Source organism: Mobula birostris, chromosome 8 (genome assembly GCF_030028105.1).
Source record: "Mobula birostris isolate sMobBir1 chromosome 8, sMobBir1.hap1, whole genome shotgun sequence".
Classification (NCBI taxonomy): domain Eukaryota; kingdom Metazoa; phylum Chordata; class Chondrichthyes; order Myliobatiformes; family Myliobatidae; genus Mobula; species Mobula birostris.
The window spans coordinates 73,977,954-73,995,136 of NC_092377.1; the positions used below are offsets into that span (position 1 = coordinate 73,977,954).

Genomic DNA, 17,183 nt, shown 5'->3' on the forward strand with positions numbered 1-17,183 from the left:
TCTCCTGACAGTCACCCAGCTACTTGCCTCCTGCAACTTCGGGGTGACTACTTCCCTGCAACTTTGATCAATTATATCCTCACTCTCCCGTACAAGCCAAAGGTCATCCAGTTGCTGCTCCAGAGCCCTAACACGATCTTCAAGAAGCTGCAGCCGGATGCACTTCATGCAGATATATTTCCCTGGGAGACTCTGGGTCTCCCAGTTCTCCAACATCCGGCACGAAGAGCACACCTAAGCCATTTACAAACGTTTGTAAATGGTACAGTAAGAGAGGGGGAAAAAAAAACAAAAAGGAAACCTTAACAGACGCTTTACACAGCGCCGACACCTCTTCCGAGCCAGAGCCTGTCACTTCAACTCTCACCATTGGTCTACTCCTGACAATGGCCACTTAGTGTTTACCACTTTAATGTTCTGAAACAGTTGATGTGACCCTCTTCCTTACAGATATTTCACCTGAAGTACCTATTGTAAAAAAATTCTAGTTCCAAATGATGACATGCTTCTATCACATGAATCAGTTAGCTGTATTCTCAGTTGTAGAGTTGGAATATTGGGGGTTCAAATCCCAACACAAAGAACTGGCTGGCATTCCAGTAAAGTACTCAAGCTAAACAACTAAAACTACCTTTTAGTTAAGATATTAAGCTGGCGCTTCATGTACTCACTCGGGTAGGCAGACAATACCTAATGGAACCATTTTGCAAAAGCAGTCTCTCTGCAATGTTTATCCTCTACCTGATCCTGCTAAGACAGACCACATTGTCACTCGCACATCTTTTTAATGGGATCAGACTGTGTACCTACATTACCAGCAATTAATGTTTCAGATCAATGGCTTTTCAGCAAAATTCATTAATATCAACCATTAACTTTCATCTTAGATGCTGACTCACCTGCAGAGTATTTCCACAGGAAAATGCAGGAACAAAAGTTCAGTGAATATTTTTATGGTAAATTCTACATGATGATATAAATATTCAAATAAGTCATTTGAAAATGCATGCTGAATGGGAGTAGTCTATGATTACAGGGGATGAAGCAATATTTCATTGCAAATCTATCCAATTAAGGTAAATGCCCACTGGGGAAGAGTTAATATTTCAAAATGATAAGACTGACATAACAAACGTCCAAAGTTTCCTCTTCGAGTTTTGATTCAGGCAAGTTAAAGGATAACCACACAGACAGATGCTTGGGAAACACAATGAGTCATGAGGACTGCAGCTGCCAATAATTTCAACTACCTTAGAAGACAGACCTTTAAAAATCCATCTTCCCCCTACAATCTCTGAAACCAACACTCTCTCCTAGCCTTTGACCTCTTCTGATTCACCCACCCACAATCCCATCTTCACCCCATACTGTCTTCCCTCCACTTTGTCTCAGAACCTCTGAACCTACTGGCACAACAACATCCTTCCCCCAAAATGGCCAAACACTGGCTAAGGGATACAGAATGAAAAAATAAATATGTATATGAGATGAGCCATTGATTCCTGCAGGACCTTGGTATTCGCTGGTTTCCCTGTTGTGGCTAGTACACCCTGCTCTATCACTCTCTCCTGTAAACATTAGGAACATTGAATTTGCCCTAATTGTGATCGCAGTGATTAAATGGCATTAATAAAAAATGTTCCAAGATTGCTTCAGTTTAACAAGTCTCTGACTCTCTCTAGTGGCATTAACTGAATACTGCAATCAAGCAGAGATTGAAAGTAAATTTGAAGTGCTCACATTCTAAATGTTACTTGGAGGGCAAGAAAAAAGACTCTCCAAAATCCTGGATCTTCATTGAATATCCTTCAAATATCGTGTAACCTGATCTTTCTCATACTCTGGCACAAATCATACTCCTACAACACCTTCACAAACAAAATCTAAATTATTTTCATTCATCTCATTGCGATTCACAGAAAATTATTCTTTGCAGAATGCCTGCAACTTATCTAATTATGAAGCACTTCATCACATTATCAAAGCATGCTAACGCCCTACATAAGTACCTTGCTTTCAAAGTTAAGAACAAATCCTTGCCAAAGGACAATTTTCAATTGTTGATTTTCTTTCAACTGCTGTTCTTCAAGCTGTCACTGCCTCAACGTCAGGTCTTGCATCTGCTCCAGTTCAATTTCACATCCTCCAGCCATCCCAATGAAGCACAATCCCCATTCATTCTACTTAGCATTGGCTTCCATTTCAAAGATTCACAGAGGCAACATGGCCCCAATTGTGGCATGATGATATAACACCATGAGCAGATGATACTATAGGAAACATACTAGGGTGGATAAAGGCTTGGCTCACTGGCAGGAGACAAAGAGTGGGAAAAAAAGGGGGCCTTTTCTGGTTCACTGCCGGTGACTAGTGGTTCTCCACAGGGATCAATGTTGGGACCAATTCTTTTTACGTTGTATGTCCACAATTTGGATGAAAGAATTGATGGCTTTGAGACCAAGTTTGCAGAAATAGGTGGAGGGGCAGATAGTGTTGAGGAAGCAAGGAATCTGCAAAAGGACTTAGATTAGGAGAATGAGCAAACAAGGGGTATATGAAACATAGCGTAGGGAAGAGTACAATCATGCACTTTAGTAGGAGAAATATAAATGTAGACTATTTTCTATCTGGGGAGAAAATTCAGAAAACAGTGATGCAAAGGGACTTGGGAGTCCCTTGTGCATGATTCCTAAAGATTAACTTGCAGGTTGATTCAGTAAAAGGAAGAGAAATGCAATATTAGCATTCATTTCAAGAGGAATAGAATATAAAAGCAACGATGTAATGCTGAGACTTTATAAGGCATTGGTCAGACGACACTTGGAGCATCGTAAGCAGTTTTGGGATACTTATCTAGGAAAGTATTTGCAAGCATTGTTGAGGGTCCAGAGGTTTGATGGCTCTGGGCCTGCACGTGCTGCAGTGTAGAAGAATGAGGGGTGACCTCATTAAAACCTATTGAATGTTGAAAGGCCTTGATAGAGTGGATATGGAGAGGATGTTTCTTATGGTGAGAGAGCCTAGGACCTAGGATACAGCTTTAGAGTAAAGAGGCATCCATTTAGAATGGAGATGAGGAGGAATTTTTTTTAGCCAGTGAGTGTTGAAATTTGGCTCCGAAATCTTATTATCTTATATTGAGTCGTGCAGACGTACAGCACAAGTGAGGGCCCATTGGCACAACTCATCCATATCTATATGCACCAATCCCATCTGCTCACATCAAGGCTTTGTCCCTCTACTCTAGATGTTCCAAACTTGGGGTCCACAGACCCCCTGGGTAATGGTAGGGGTCCCATGGCATAGAAAAGTTAGGGAACTTCCACTCTACTCCTTTCCTGTCAAGTACCTGTCAAAACATCCTTTAAATGTTGTAATTCTGTCATCCTCTACCACTTCCGCTGACAGCTCATTCCTGATAATAGCCATTCTCTATGTGAAAATCCTGACCCTCGGATCTCCTTTAAATTTTTCCCCTCACAATTCCGTCCAGTTTTAGACTTCCCTGCCCTAGGGGAAATTATCTACCTTATCCATAGTCCTCATAATTTAATAAACTTCTGTGAGACAGCAGTCAGCCTTCTACATTCCAGTGAAAATAAACTCAGCTGTTCCTATCTTCTTATAATTAAGTTCTCCATTCCCAGCCACATAGTGGTGAATGTCAGCTGTGACTACATCCTTCTTGTAGTGTACCAACCAGAACTGTAGACAACACTCCAAGTGCAGCCTGACCAATGTTTTCACTAAATGCCTCAGCCTACAAAGACTAGCATGCTGATGCCTTATTCACTGTCCCATTCACCTGTATTGCCATCTTCATAAAGCTACTAAATTGCACCCCAAAGTCCATCCTTGTACATCAACATTCCTAAAGTCTCTGCCATTTATTGTAAATGTCCTGTTAGAATTTGATGTCACAAAATGAATTACGTCACACTTGCCTGCATTAAATTAAAACTATCACTAGTCTGCCAAACTTTCCAACTGATCTATGTCTCTCTGTAACCTTCTTCACTATTACTCCACCATATTTTGTGTCATCATCAAACATACTAATCAGTCCACCTAAGCTCTCATCCTCGTCAGTTATGTATATGATAAACAAGAATGGACCTGGAACCCATCCCTGGGATACGCCACTGGTTACAGACTTCCAGTCAGTAAAACTCCTTTCCATCATTACACTCAGCTCCCTATCATCAAGCCAATTTAGAACCCAATTTACCAATGCAACTTGAATCCCAATTGCCCTAAGTTTCCAGACTAGCTTATCACGTAGCATTTCATCAAAAGCCTTGCTAAAGTCCAAACAAATGCCATCTGCTGGCCTGCCTGCATCAATTTTCTTACCTACCAACTTAAAATCAGTTTGTGATAAAGGATTTCTCCAGCACAAACGACATGGACTTCTCCTAAACAGTCCTTGCCTTTCAAAGTAAATGTAAATTCTGTCTCTTAGAATATTTTTCCAATAATTTTCCAACCATTGATGCAAGGCTCACCAGCCTGTACTTTCCCCACCTGTTCTTCCTTCTGATTAAGTGAACAACAATAGCCATCCTCCAGTCTTCTGGTACCTCACCTGGTATCTAATGAAGATGCAAAAGTCTTTGTCAGAGTCACAGCAATCCGCTCCCTTGCTTCCCATTGCATGTTGGGATATATGCCATCAGTCTCTAATGATCTACCCATCTCAATATCTAGCAATTGTCTCTAACAATACGTTCCAGGGTATTAGTATACCCCTTCCATAACTCTCCATCCTCTACATCTTTCTCCCTCATAAATGCCAATGAGAAGAATTTACTTATAATCCTGTTCATACCACCCAGCCCCACACAGAGTCCACTTTTCTTTTCCTAAAAACCCACTTGCTTCTAAAATACTTATAAACAGTTTCAGAATTCTCCTTAATCCTGCTTCCCAAGGCTATTTCATCTCCTCCTTTTGTTCTCCTAATTTCTTTCTTAAATTCTCTTTAATATCCCCAATAAACTCCAAAGGACTCATTTAATAGCAAATACTCATACCTGACATTTGCTTCCTTCCTACTTCTGATCAAACCAAGGTTCCCTAATCTTACCAAACTTGGAACCTTACCCGAATCTTATCAATGGGTCTCTTATTTGTCTAGTCGGAATTAGTTTTTAGGACAAGGCAACCACAACTACAAACGTTTGTATTTTGGTTTTACTTTGTTCTCTCCCTTCCTTGTAGGAAACATTAATCCAGGTTAATGTTATTTCAATGTTATGAACACCTAATAAAATGGCTAGAGGCACAAGATTTACATCTCATTCCTGCATTACAGCTTGGAATGGAAATACCGACGTCCTTGAACAGAAAAACCTGCAAAAAATATTGGAAGCAGACCAGTCCATCACAGTTAAAGCCCTCCCCATCATTGAGCACATCTACACTAAGTTTAGAATTGGGTTCTAAACTGGCTATCAAAGGAAAGCAGTATCCATCATTAACTACCCCACCATCAAGCCCATGCTCTCTTCTCAATGCTGCCAGGAAGTACAGGAGCCTTAGGACCCACACCACCACGTTCTGGGACAGTTATTCCCCTCAACCACAGGCTCTTGAATCAGAAGGGATAACTTTATTCAATTTCACTCACCCCATCACAGAATTGTTCACAGAACAGGGTAGTATATACAGAGAGATATGTAGTTTCATAATAAATTTACTTTGAACATTGAACTTTGACTTCCAAAGAGATTTCTGGATCATATCATCTCTTGATCCAACAAGGTCGAGTACAGCCCCTTTTTGAGTATCACTCTGGACTTAGCCTATAAAAATGCTATTCCCTTTTCTCAGTTCCATTGCCTCCATCTCATCTGTTCCCAAAATGCATCTTTCCTTTCCAGGACATCAGGAATGACCTCCTTCTTCAATGAACAGGGCTTCCCTTCCTCCACCATTGATGCTGCCCTCACAGACATTCTCCTCCATTTGTGAACATATGAGCTCACCCCAACTTCTTGCCACCTTACTGATAGAGTTCCTCTTGTCCTTCCATACCACCCCATAACCTTCACAACTTCTGCCATCTTCAAAGGGATCCTACCACCAAACATATCTTTATCTCCACCCCCCTCCCCCACTTTCTGAAGGGATCACACCCTCCGTGATTCCCTTGTCCATTCGCCCCTCCCCACTAACCGTCACTTATCCCTATAAGCAGCCAAGGTACTACACCTACTCCCTCGTCCCCATTCAGGGCCCCAATCAGTCTGTCCAGGTGAGGCAACACTTCATCTGCAAATCTGCTGGGGTTGCCTATTGTGTGCAGTGCTCCCGATGTGGCCTCCTCTATATTGGTGAGAACTGTTGTAAACTGGGGGACCACTTTGTCGAACACCTCTGCTCCATCTGCCAAAAGTGGAACTTCCCAGTGGTCAATATTTTAATTCTGGTTCACATTCCTATTCCAACATGTCGATCCCTGGCCTCCCCTTATGCCAAGATGATGCCACCCACCCTCAAGGTGGAGGAGCAACACCTTTAAATTTGGTCTGGGTAGCCTCCAATGTGATGGCATGAATTATCAATTTCTCCTTCCAGTAAACAAAACTTCCCTCCCCCTCCCCTCTTCTTCTATTCCCCACTCTGTCCTCTTCTCACTTGCCTATCACCTTCCCATGTCACTTCCTCCTTCCCTCTCTCCTATGGTCCACTCTCCTCTGCTATCAGATTCTTTCCTCTCCAGCCTTCTACTTTTCCTACCTACCTGGCTTCACCCATCTCCTTCTAGCTATCCTCCTTCCCCTTCCATCACCCTTTCATTCCAGCATCTTCTCTCTTCCTTTTCAGTCTTGAAGAAGGGTCTTGACCCAAAACATCACCTGTTTACTCACTTCCATAGATGCTGCCTGACCTGCTGAGTTCCTCCAGCATTTTGTGTGTGTTGCTTTGGATTTTCAACATCTACAGAATTTCTCATGTTTATGATATGTTATAAAAACCTTTCTTAAATCTATTTTACTCCAACTAATTCAACTCCAACTAAACCCCATACACTAAAGCACTCACAAACGATACTGGGATACTAAGATCCCTCACAACCACAAGCACTTCCTCCACAATCACCATCAAAACAGCTGCACCACAATTCTGTGTGCTTAGCCCCCTGCTCTGCTCACTTCATACATATGACTGTGTGGCTAAGTACAACTCCAAAGCCATAGTTAAGTCTGGCCAAATCAAAGGCGCTGATGAATCAGTATATAGGAGGAAGATTTAAAATCTGGTTGAATGGTGCATCAGCAAAATCAAAGCGTTGATTATTGACAACAGGTGGAAAAAACCAGAGGTCCATGAGCCAATCCTCATTCGGGGATGGGAGGTGGATGGGGCCCATAACTTTAATTCCCTTGGCATTAACATATCAGATGATCTTCCTGGGACCAGCACATAAGTACCATCACAACAAAAGCAGAACAATGCCTCTATCTTCTTATAAGTTTGCATAGATTCAGCATGTTATCTAAAACTTTGACAAGTTTCTATAGGTATACAGAGGAGAGCATCCTGACAGGTTGCATCACGGCATAGGATGGAAACATTGAGGAGGCACAGGAGCCTTAGGTCCCATGCCACCAGGTTCTGGAACAGTTCAAGAGCTACAACTATCAGGCTCCTGAATCAGTGTGGATATCTTCACTCACGTCAATGCTGAACCAACTCCACAACCTATTGACTCATTTTCAGGAACTCTACAATTCAAATTCTGAATGTTATTTATTAACTTTTGTATTACATTTATGATTTGTCTTCTTGGTTGTTTGTCTTCTTTATAAATTTTCAAAAAATTTATTGCATTTCTGTATTTTCATGTAAATGCAAGAAAATGAGTCTCAAGGTAGTATCTGGTGATATATGCATACTTTGATAATAAATCTGCATTGCACTTTGATTCCTATTTTTCACCCACAGCAATTTGCCTACATTGCTTTTCCTCTGATTCCCACTGACTATTAAGGTCATAGTATAACTTCAAAGTGAAGGCACTTCCTATTTCTAAGTTCTACCCCTATGGCCTCATAGGTTGATCCTTCCCAAGTACTGCTGTAATGCTCTACCTGATCAACAGTACAACATCCTTTTGTACATCTCCCTATTACGCCTGGAACTGCAATACCCTGGAGCACGGAGTTGGCAGTCCTGCCCATTCCTCATCCATGTTTGAATGGCTGCAACAATATCATATGCTAATTCCTGCTTTCAGATCATCTGCCTTATCTGCAAGGCTCCCTATATAAGTCCGAGGATAATAGTGTCCTACTATTAAAGGATTTAAATTATTTTAATTCATAAATCATCTGGGAGATTTGTGAAGAAGTTGGCATCTGATTTTTTTTAATATAGGAGTTCTCCCTTTTCTGGAATTTTTCTCTACAATAAGGTCAGCAAAAGAGTGCTTGACTAGAAACCAATAAAAATATTTTACAAGATGTGATAAAAAATTATGATTCCATCCATTAAAAAACTGTAATAGCTGTGTTAATTTCTCTATGTCTGTTGGTAAAAGACTTTTTGAGTTGTTCATGTGACTGGATTTGTTCAAACATTAAAACCACATTCTGAAGGTCAGATCTGAATCAAAGTAAGGAGGTTTTTAAAGGCCAATAGATTTCAGTTGGTTTCAATTAATTAATATTAAAGGCCAAAAAAAATGCTTAGTGACCAGTCTCTCCTGCAATGTTTCAAGGGAGATCTCATGCACAAGCAGGTAAGTAACATGCTGAATATAAATATTTAAATGAATGATTAATTATTGTGTAATATATTATTACACGAATGTCGGATCTCACAAGTAATTTAATGCATTGATATAAATTGTTTTGAAGTTAAATATAATCTTGTCTTTTTTTCCCATTACAGTTGAATGTAAGTGAGGGAATACTTTTCACCTCATGATACTAATGAACCACAAGAACATAGAGTAAAAACTGTTGGTTTCTAATACAAGGCAGAAACATTCCACTTCCACCACTAGGCATCCTAGTGAGTGTCAACAATGGGTGCAAAGGCTTGATGCAGATTCTGCCAACTATATCTCAATGCTAACCCCAAGTCTGATGGTTCTCTGCCTGTGTTGTCTGCCCACCTTGTTAGCAAGCCAGCCAAAATATGACCAAGGTGAAATTTTAGCCCTTAGGTTGGTACTTACGAAGCGTTGATTTTCCACTGGAGTTTTGGCTCGGCTAAAGCTTAGTCTTCGAAAAAGAGGTGGTATGGAAGCAATGTGGTTGAACCGAGGAGGAGATCCTTTCTGAAAGACAGAAGAATTGCCAAATGTTTTGTAAGTATTACTAAACTATGGTAATTATTTCAATACTTTACAGCTCAGAGAAACCTATCAGTTTAATTCAGAATACAAAATATTAGAAATTCAGGCATATCCAAAGACAGGTACATAGTGTTCTCAAGGAATCCATCATATTTCCTCACTGGTTCAGACACAGAAATTTGTTTAATAAAACCCAGAAGTCTTATATCCTATTTGCAACCACAAAATTTAAGCTGAATTTCATGCAACACGTAGAGTGGGGGAAAAAACCTGGAAAGAGTAATCCTCTAAATTTCAGTATTTTTTCTAATTTAAGTATTTAGCCAATTCTCCTTGAAATGTTTTCACTGACTGAGTTTCAGCTATTCTTTCTGGTAGGCCATTCTATTCCTCAAATACTTCTATGTTAAATAAAATTTCTCCCACCTTTTCCCTCTATTGGCCTTGGCATTTTTCACTTCGCAGTAGACTAATTATAACTCAAACAAAATATTTCAGAAGGTGATAAAATAAATGTATCAAAATTGTGATAAACTAAAGACTCTCAGTCCTGGTATCACTGAAGGATCATCATCAAATCTTTATCAAAATTGCTGCACTACAATTTACAAGATGATCAATGGCACAGTGTATGAAAACAGAACAGGCTTGGGTACTGTCAGAGTTCCACTGCATCTTTGTTCAAGATCCATATACCAAAATTCTCATTGGAAAACAAAAATGGCATTCAATTCATCCATCCACATACATGGAGGGACTACTAAAGAGATTTACTACATGTATCACATACATGGAGGGACTACTAAAGAGATTTACTACATGTATCACATACATGGAGGGACTACTAAAGAGATTGACTACTAAAGAGATTCCCAAACTCACTTTCCAGCCATTGGATTATAGCTTCCCAGAAAATCCTTTTGAAGTGGTCATTAATACAAGTTTCTGTCTTTGCCACACACTCTCAGGCATTGGTTCCAGGCTCATCTCCTCTCTAAACCTTCTGATATTCACTCTTGTTACTCCCCACAAATTTGAAAATAGTTCCATCATATCCATTCTGCAACAAACCTTTATAATTCTATAAATATCAATTTAATTTCTCTTTAATATCTTCTTGTTAATAACCCCAGATTAGCTGATCTGTCCCTACTGCTAAAATGCTGGAAATGTTTTTGTAAATCTTCTTTCCATGCTCTCTAAAACAATCACATTTTATGTACGTTAATAAATGTTATACAGGATAGTTAACAATTCTAGGGAAAAGGTAGGAAGTTGAGTTCAGTAAGAGATCAGATTAATAGTAATCATAGTGAATGATGCACAGACTTGAAGAGCCATCTGGTTTTCTCGTCCTTGTAGGTGGTGGTGTGGAGATAAGTCTCTACCAAAGGTGGTGTAAGGCACTGCTTCCTTCCACTAGCTCATCACCCTTGGGCAAAGTGTAGTACCTGCTTAGCACCCCCCCCTCCCCCCAGCCTGATCAGGGTCACATAAAGCCATGGAAGCAGGTGGTGGATGGTCATATGAGCAGCTGGCGCTTATCACAAGCACTGGGTACGCGACCACTGACACCAGGCAGACAATCTCTGAAGAGTATTGAAAGTGGCTGGGATCACCCATCTTGTAAAGACCCTGTCCAGAAGGCGGTAATAGAAAACCACTTCTGTAGAAAAATTTGCCAAGAACAATCTTGTTCACGAGAACATGATCGTCCACATCACACGACATGGCATATAATGATGATGATGATGTCCTCAGGCTGGCCATATACAAAAGGGAGGAGAAAGCTAAGAAAGCAGAAGAAAAATTAATTAAGTGGGAGAAGAAAAATGAATACACTCTCAATGTGCAATTCTTTGTATCCTCTGTATTCTGGACTCTGCTCTGACCTTATGAGATCGTTGTCCAATATCTGCCATTTCTGTTACTCGGAACATGTCAATCACTTAAGGAAACTAATTTCTCACCAATCCCGAATTGTATTTGCAACTGGTACAAGAACAAAGCCATAGACCATATGATAAATTGAAGCACCAAGTCATTGAAATCAACATACAAGGAAAGGACATTGGAAAGGAATTACAGACTGTAAAATATTATCACTTCTGATGTTTGTATTTTTATTGTTAAAAACACTTCAAAGTACAACAGCACTGCTGAGATCTATCCACGTTTAGGGCTAAAATCATAGTGTGAGAAAACTCACACTGGTGTGGCAGCTGCTGGCAATACACCTCCCTTGTTTCAGCTAGAAGAGTTACTTATAGAGTGCTTCCAGTGGAGCACCATTAAAGTACCCATGGTTTGAGTATCTTGGCACCTAAATGGCAAAAATATCGTCTGTTAGCTTTAGCACACTCCGTCAAATTTATCAGACTTTTGAAAAGACCACTGAGTTCTGAAGTTGCTTGTCATCAGCGGTGTTCCTCTAAATAGACAAAAAAGCAACAGAGCACTCACCATGCACTCCTAGTTGTAATGTTGGTGTTCAACAAAGGTGATGAATTGTATCATTAATATCTAATATATGTCAGTGTGGGGTGGGGGGGGGAACATGTGATGTCTTAGATGACCAGGAAATGCCCAGGCCATTCTTTCAATGGGTGTAATTTCCTCCGGGAATGATTTCTCGCGTGAGTAAAATCAGTTCTATCCATGCATTGCACATGAAAAACAGATGCCAGCAGATCCTATTTCTTGGCTCACATTTACTTTCCTAGATTTCTCCTCCAAAACATGCATGAAGTTTGGCAAAGACTTGGGCATCCATTTATTCACATCCAAGCTAATACACATATGTTTCTGTCACACGCTGAATGGAAAGCAATGTGCAATAAGATAGAAGCCTTCAGGCAGTTCAGTAGCCTTGTGAATTACATAATTGTTCCCAGATGAATGCAAAAATAGCAAATGACAAAAACAAGGTCATGGAGACATAAGTGCTTTCATTATTTTGTAAATCCACCCATGCTTTAATACTAGATTCGAGCCATATGTACGAAGTATATTGCTTCAGGCAAGAATGGACATGTTCATTGCTTCTACTCTGATAACTGGCCACACGGAACAACTCAAGGGTGGGGGAGTTCATAGCTGCACAACTGCAAAGAGTGCAAGGTAAATAATCTCAAATCATCCAGCGAGCAAAATCATCCAATTCACTAATGATTGGGTGTCTTATTTGCTTTTTTAACTACTTTCTCCGGTAACAGGGCTGCTCTCAGAGTTTGATTATGATGTGCTGGTTACCAATCCAAAAACTCTGGTTTTTTTGCAGCTAAAATTTAGCACCTGTAGATGGAATACAGCTGCTGGACCTTTCACATTATGGGTCAGATTGTGAATGCCCTTAACAATGTGGAAACAATGCTCACATTTGCTATGCATAAACATGATGGCAACATTTGTCAGGGAGCAGTTGCCCCTGAATTGTGAATTGTCGTGGCTTTATGAATTATCTCAACTATCCATTTTTGTCCTTGCTCACTTAATTTTCCCATTGCATTGTTGCCTTTGCACATGGATTGCCCTTAAACTAATTTCAATGATTTGTCCAGAAGTAAATAGTCTAAGTTCCCTTCTAAAGATAAGAAATACTTAGACTTAAAAAAAAGCTTTCATTAACCTTAAGTATAGTACAGGTTTCCCCCGCCATCCGAAGGTAGAGCGTTCCTATGAAACGGTTCGTAAGCCGAAATGTCATAAAGCGAAGAAGCAATTACCATTTATTTATATGGGAAAATTTTGTGAGCGTTCACAGACCCAAAAATAACCTACCAAATCATGCCAAATAACACATAAAACCTAAAATAACAGTAACATATAGTAAAAGCAGGAATGATATGATAAATACACAGCCTATATAAAGTAGAAATACTTTTCCACAATCATTACTGAGCTGTTCTCCGTAGCAAAAATCTCGCGCAAGCGCTGTTAGCAAAAACACGGCGCAAGCACTCTCCAGTAACCTTTAAGCTATGAAGCTGCCAAATCATACCAACTAACACATAAAAATACACAGCCTATATAAAGTAGAAATAATGTATGTACAGTGTAGTATCACTTACCGGAATCGGGAAGACAGCGTCGAGCACACTGATGATGGTGTGTTAGACTGAGTTGTCACAGGTTGGGATGGTGCAGTGGCCCCCACCCTCCAGGCCGCCGAGCGATACATTGCCGCGAAGCATGCAGAGGTACAGCAGTAGCTGGGAGGCACACAGCACATTTTTAAGAAAAAAGCCGAACTAAACAAGCTAATTAATTAGGTGCCACCCGACATGTAATTATCGGCCCAGATCAGTGCCGATTTCTGATTGTATCATCTCTGATCTGGGCCAACAATTACGTGTCGGTGGCACCTAATTAATTAGCATGTTTATTTCGGCTTTTTTCTTAAAGATGTGCTGTGTGCCTCCCGGCTACTGTTGCATTCTCCGCAAATCGGTATCTGTCCGTGGCCTGGGGGTTGGGGTGGTGGGACACCGGGGTGTCATCTCATCGTCGTCTGTTTCCATTAGGGCAGGCAGCTCATCTTCTTCAATCTCTGCCCGCCTCGATGTCGAAGGTCCAGGTTCATCGTCTGCTCTGGCTGATGTGGAAGGCTTGCTTGACTGCTAAGCCTCGCGCATTTTTCTATCACACAGTTCTTTGTAAGGACTCAAACCATCCTGCAAATATCCCCTAAACCGATGTACCCTTTCAAAATTAAAGTCATACTTTATCATTACTCTTTCAGTTTCAATTGTTATCCTTTTTCTTCCAATTGCATCAGCTCTTCATCTGTCAGTTCTTGGTCATGGGATGCCAAAACTTCTTCAACATCATGTTCGTCAGCTTCCACAAGCCAAACTCACGTTGTCCTTACTTCGTTCACCACGATCGAAATGCTTAATTATGTCTAGTTTTACGCTAAGTGTAACACCCTTACAAGCTCTTTCAGGCTTTTCCGATACCTTAGAGCTCATCTTGGAAACGGCTGCTCACAGGCTCGTGTTTAAGCAATGCCGGCAAGAATGCTGTTCCGAATCCGGGGGAGAGCGGCTGCTCGGGGCACGAGCTGATTTTTTCACGCGCTGCTTCTTTTTCGTAACAGTGAAAACACCTTCTGAAAGTGAAAACAGGGTACTAATGTAACAGTGAGGTTTCGTAGAGCGAACGTTCAAAAAGCAGGGGACACCTGTATTTCAAATCACTTTACAGCTAAGTGTGAATCTTTGAAGCTTGTCATTATTTAATGCAGGAAATGCAACAATTACTTCCACTCAATCAGTTCCCTCAAAACAAGAATGTGACAAATCACCAGACTTCACTTAATATGTGATGTTATTTGAAAAGCAGCTTGGCTCCTTGTTCAACATCTCATCTGAAAGATACAACTCTAACAATACAACATTCCCTCAGCATTGCATTAGAACATGATGGACTAGCATTCAAGTTCCTGTAGTGAGAATTAAAAGTACAAAATTACTACCTATTGAGACATATTTAGCAATGTAATGATTGTCAATTAACTTTACACTGTACTTAACATTATGCTGAAACTCATAAAATGTTGACAGGTTAAATCATACTTTAAACTTCCTGTATCCTCAACCATCAAATTATGTGATACAACACCATAAATCCTAATTCTTCTACTGACAATGAAAACACAAGATGATAAAAATTATTTGTTTCAACTGAACACTGAAGACCTAAATTAGATAAAGACTCAGGGGCTTAAAAGTCACAAAATATTTATATATGAAGCTTATAGATCTCTGAAGAATACAGACAAAACTGAACAAAATCTGTATTCTGCAAGGCAATGGGATTGCCACAGAAAAAACCTAGACCTGTTCCTTCATCATATACTACATTAGACAACTTCGTCCCTGATAGAGAGTCATGGGTCAAACCGTAAAGGCAAAATTCAAGATAAGGTTGTTTCAGAACAAGTCATGAAAGATCTACTCAGATAACTTGAAAAATAAAAAAAACGCAGACACTGGAAATCTAAAATGAAAACAGGAAATACTGGAAAAACCTTAGCAGATTTCATCTGTGGGAAGAGAAACAGAGTTGACAGAGTTAACATTTTAGGTTGCAAACTCTTCCGCAAGTGAGACAGATAGATCTCTCAGACAGTAGAGAACAACTTCAGAAGCTTCAAACTGAAAAGTTACTTTGTTTGCCCAAGAGGTAGCCTGACCTGTTGAGTACTTCCCACATTTTCTGTTATCTCATGTAGCATGTGTGAATGGTGTCCACTAACCACCAAGCTTCCACTTAAAGCGACAGAGTATACAAATGCCCAGGAGAGGCTGATGGAATATATAGTTTGAGAGATTACACTGGGCTGTCATTTTATGCCAGATGAAGAGAAGAAAAAGAAAATGATCATTTGCAATTCTGGATTCTTATTCCTCCAGGTAGGGAATTACATTTACACTTTTTAAAAAGTCTTACCCCTCCCCCCATCTTTGCCATCCGCACCTAATTGGAAATTGAATTCACCCTTCTTCCAAGTCGTTCTACCATTCATTCAATCATTAAAGTTCATTATTTAAGGATACAGACTTCTTCATTGAAGACACAGATAATGTACTGCCCTTGCCCCACTGTTAATGTATCACCCACTCAGGAACTTAAAGAAATAAATTTGGCAGTATATAATTCATGATACCACCACCATAGTCTTTTCTATCATTTCTACTATCACCAATCCTTGTTGCCCTGCCATTATTAATAAGATGCAAGGTTCTGTATGGTAGTACAGTATATATTTTAAGGAATTAAGCTGCCAAATTGTACTAAAATATTTATAGGTTCTCTCATATCATTCTGATTACTAAGAAGACTTTCAAGAAACATTGTTCCAACAGCTATGGTGCTGATTCTTTGTTTTTCCGCAAACTATCCTGCAATGTGCTTCCTACTGGAAACCTCAAAGCCCACAACTGGAACAGTGTGTCCAAGTGTCACACTTGGAAATGATGCAGAGGACATTTGATAGGACGGTATCAGGATGTAGATTTTATGTTCAAGTCATGATTTAGTTGATAGCACTCTTGTTTCTCTGTCAGAATATTTTGAAGTTTAAGCCCTAAAATAAATACAAAATTTCCAGTAAAGTTCTGAAGTAGTGTTATTTAGATGGATGATAAATCAAATTCTTGGCTGTCCTTTCACAGATGTAAAAGATTCATGGCTCAGCTTTGAAGAAGAGCAGGAAGATTTCCCTGGAGTGCTGTACGTAATGTATTTCTCATTTAGCTTCAATAATAGACAGACAATATAGGCATTAACACAATGCTGTTTGTGGGTATTTGTAATGTGCAATTGGCTGCCATATTTCTTGCATCTAAGCATTTACTAAAAGAAGGATTTACTTAGCTGCAGATTGCTTCGAGGTATCCTGACATTCTCTCACCCCTTCTCTTCTACGCCTCCATCCTCCTTTCCAGCCCATCAATTCCCTTCAGTTCCTCACCTCCTCCTCTTTACTCCACTATCCTCTCCTGTCCGATTCTATGATTGGCAGGAGGCAAAGAGTGGGAGTAAAGGGGGCCTTTACTGATTAACTGCCAATGCATTGCGGCATTCTACAGGGGTCAGTGTTGTGTCTGCTACTTTTCACAATGTACAGTATGTTAATGACCTGGATAACAGAATTGATGGATTTGTGGCAAAATTTGCAAATGATGCAAAGGTAGGTGGAGGGGCAGGTGGCATTCCGGAAGTAGGAAACCTGCAGAGGAACAGTTTAGGAGAATGGGCAAAGAAGTGGCAGGTGGAATGCAGTGCAGAGAAGTATATGGTCATGGACTTTGGTCAAAGGAATAAAGACTAAGACTATTTTCTAAATGGGGAAAAAATTCAGAAATCGGAG

The 17,183-nt window shown here is 40.1% G+C and overlaps 1 protein-coding gene across 5 annotated transcripts in view; it reads right to left on the reverse strand.

Annotated features, from left to right (window-relative positions):
- Positions 1-17,183, reverse strand: part of LOC140202214 (uncharacterized) — a 245,481-nt gene that overhangs the window by 208,356 nt on the left and 19,942 nt on the right. For 4 of the 5 annotated variants that reach the window (XM_072267081.1, XM_072267080.1, XM_072267082.1 and 1 more), the window contains one exon: positions 9,188-9,289. In XM_072267081.1, coding sequence (XP_072123182.1) covers positions 9,188-9,289 — 102 coding nt within the window. Of the gene's footprint in view, positions 1-9,187; positions 9,290-13,377; positions 13,480-17,183 lie in introns of those variants that run through there. The other variant, XM_072267083.1, reaches the window with a different exon arrangement.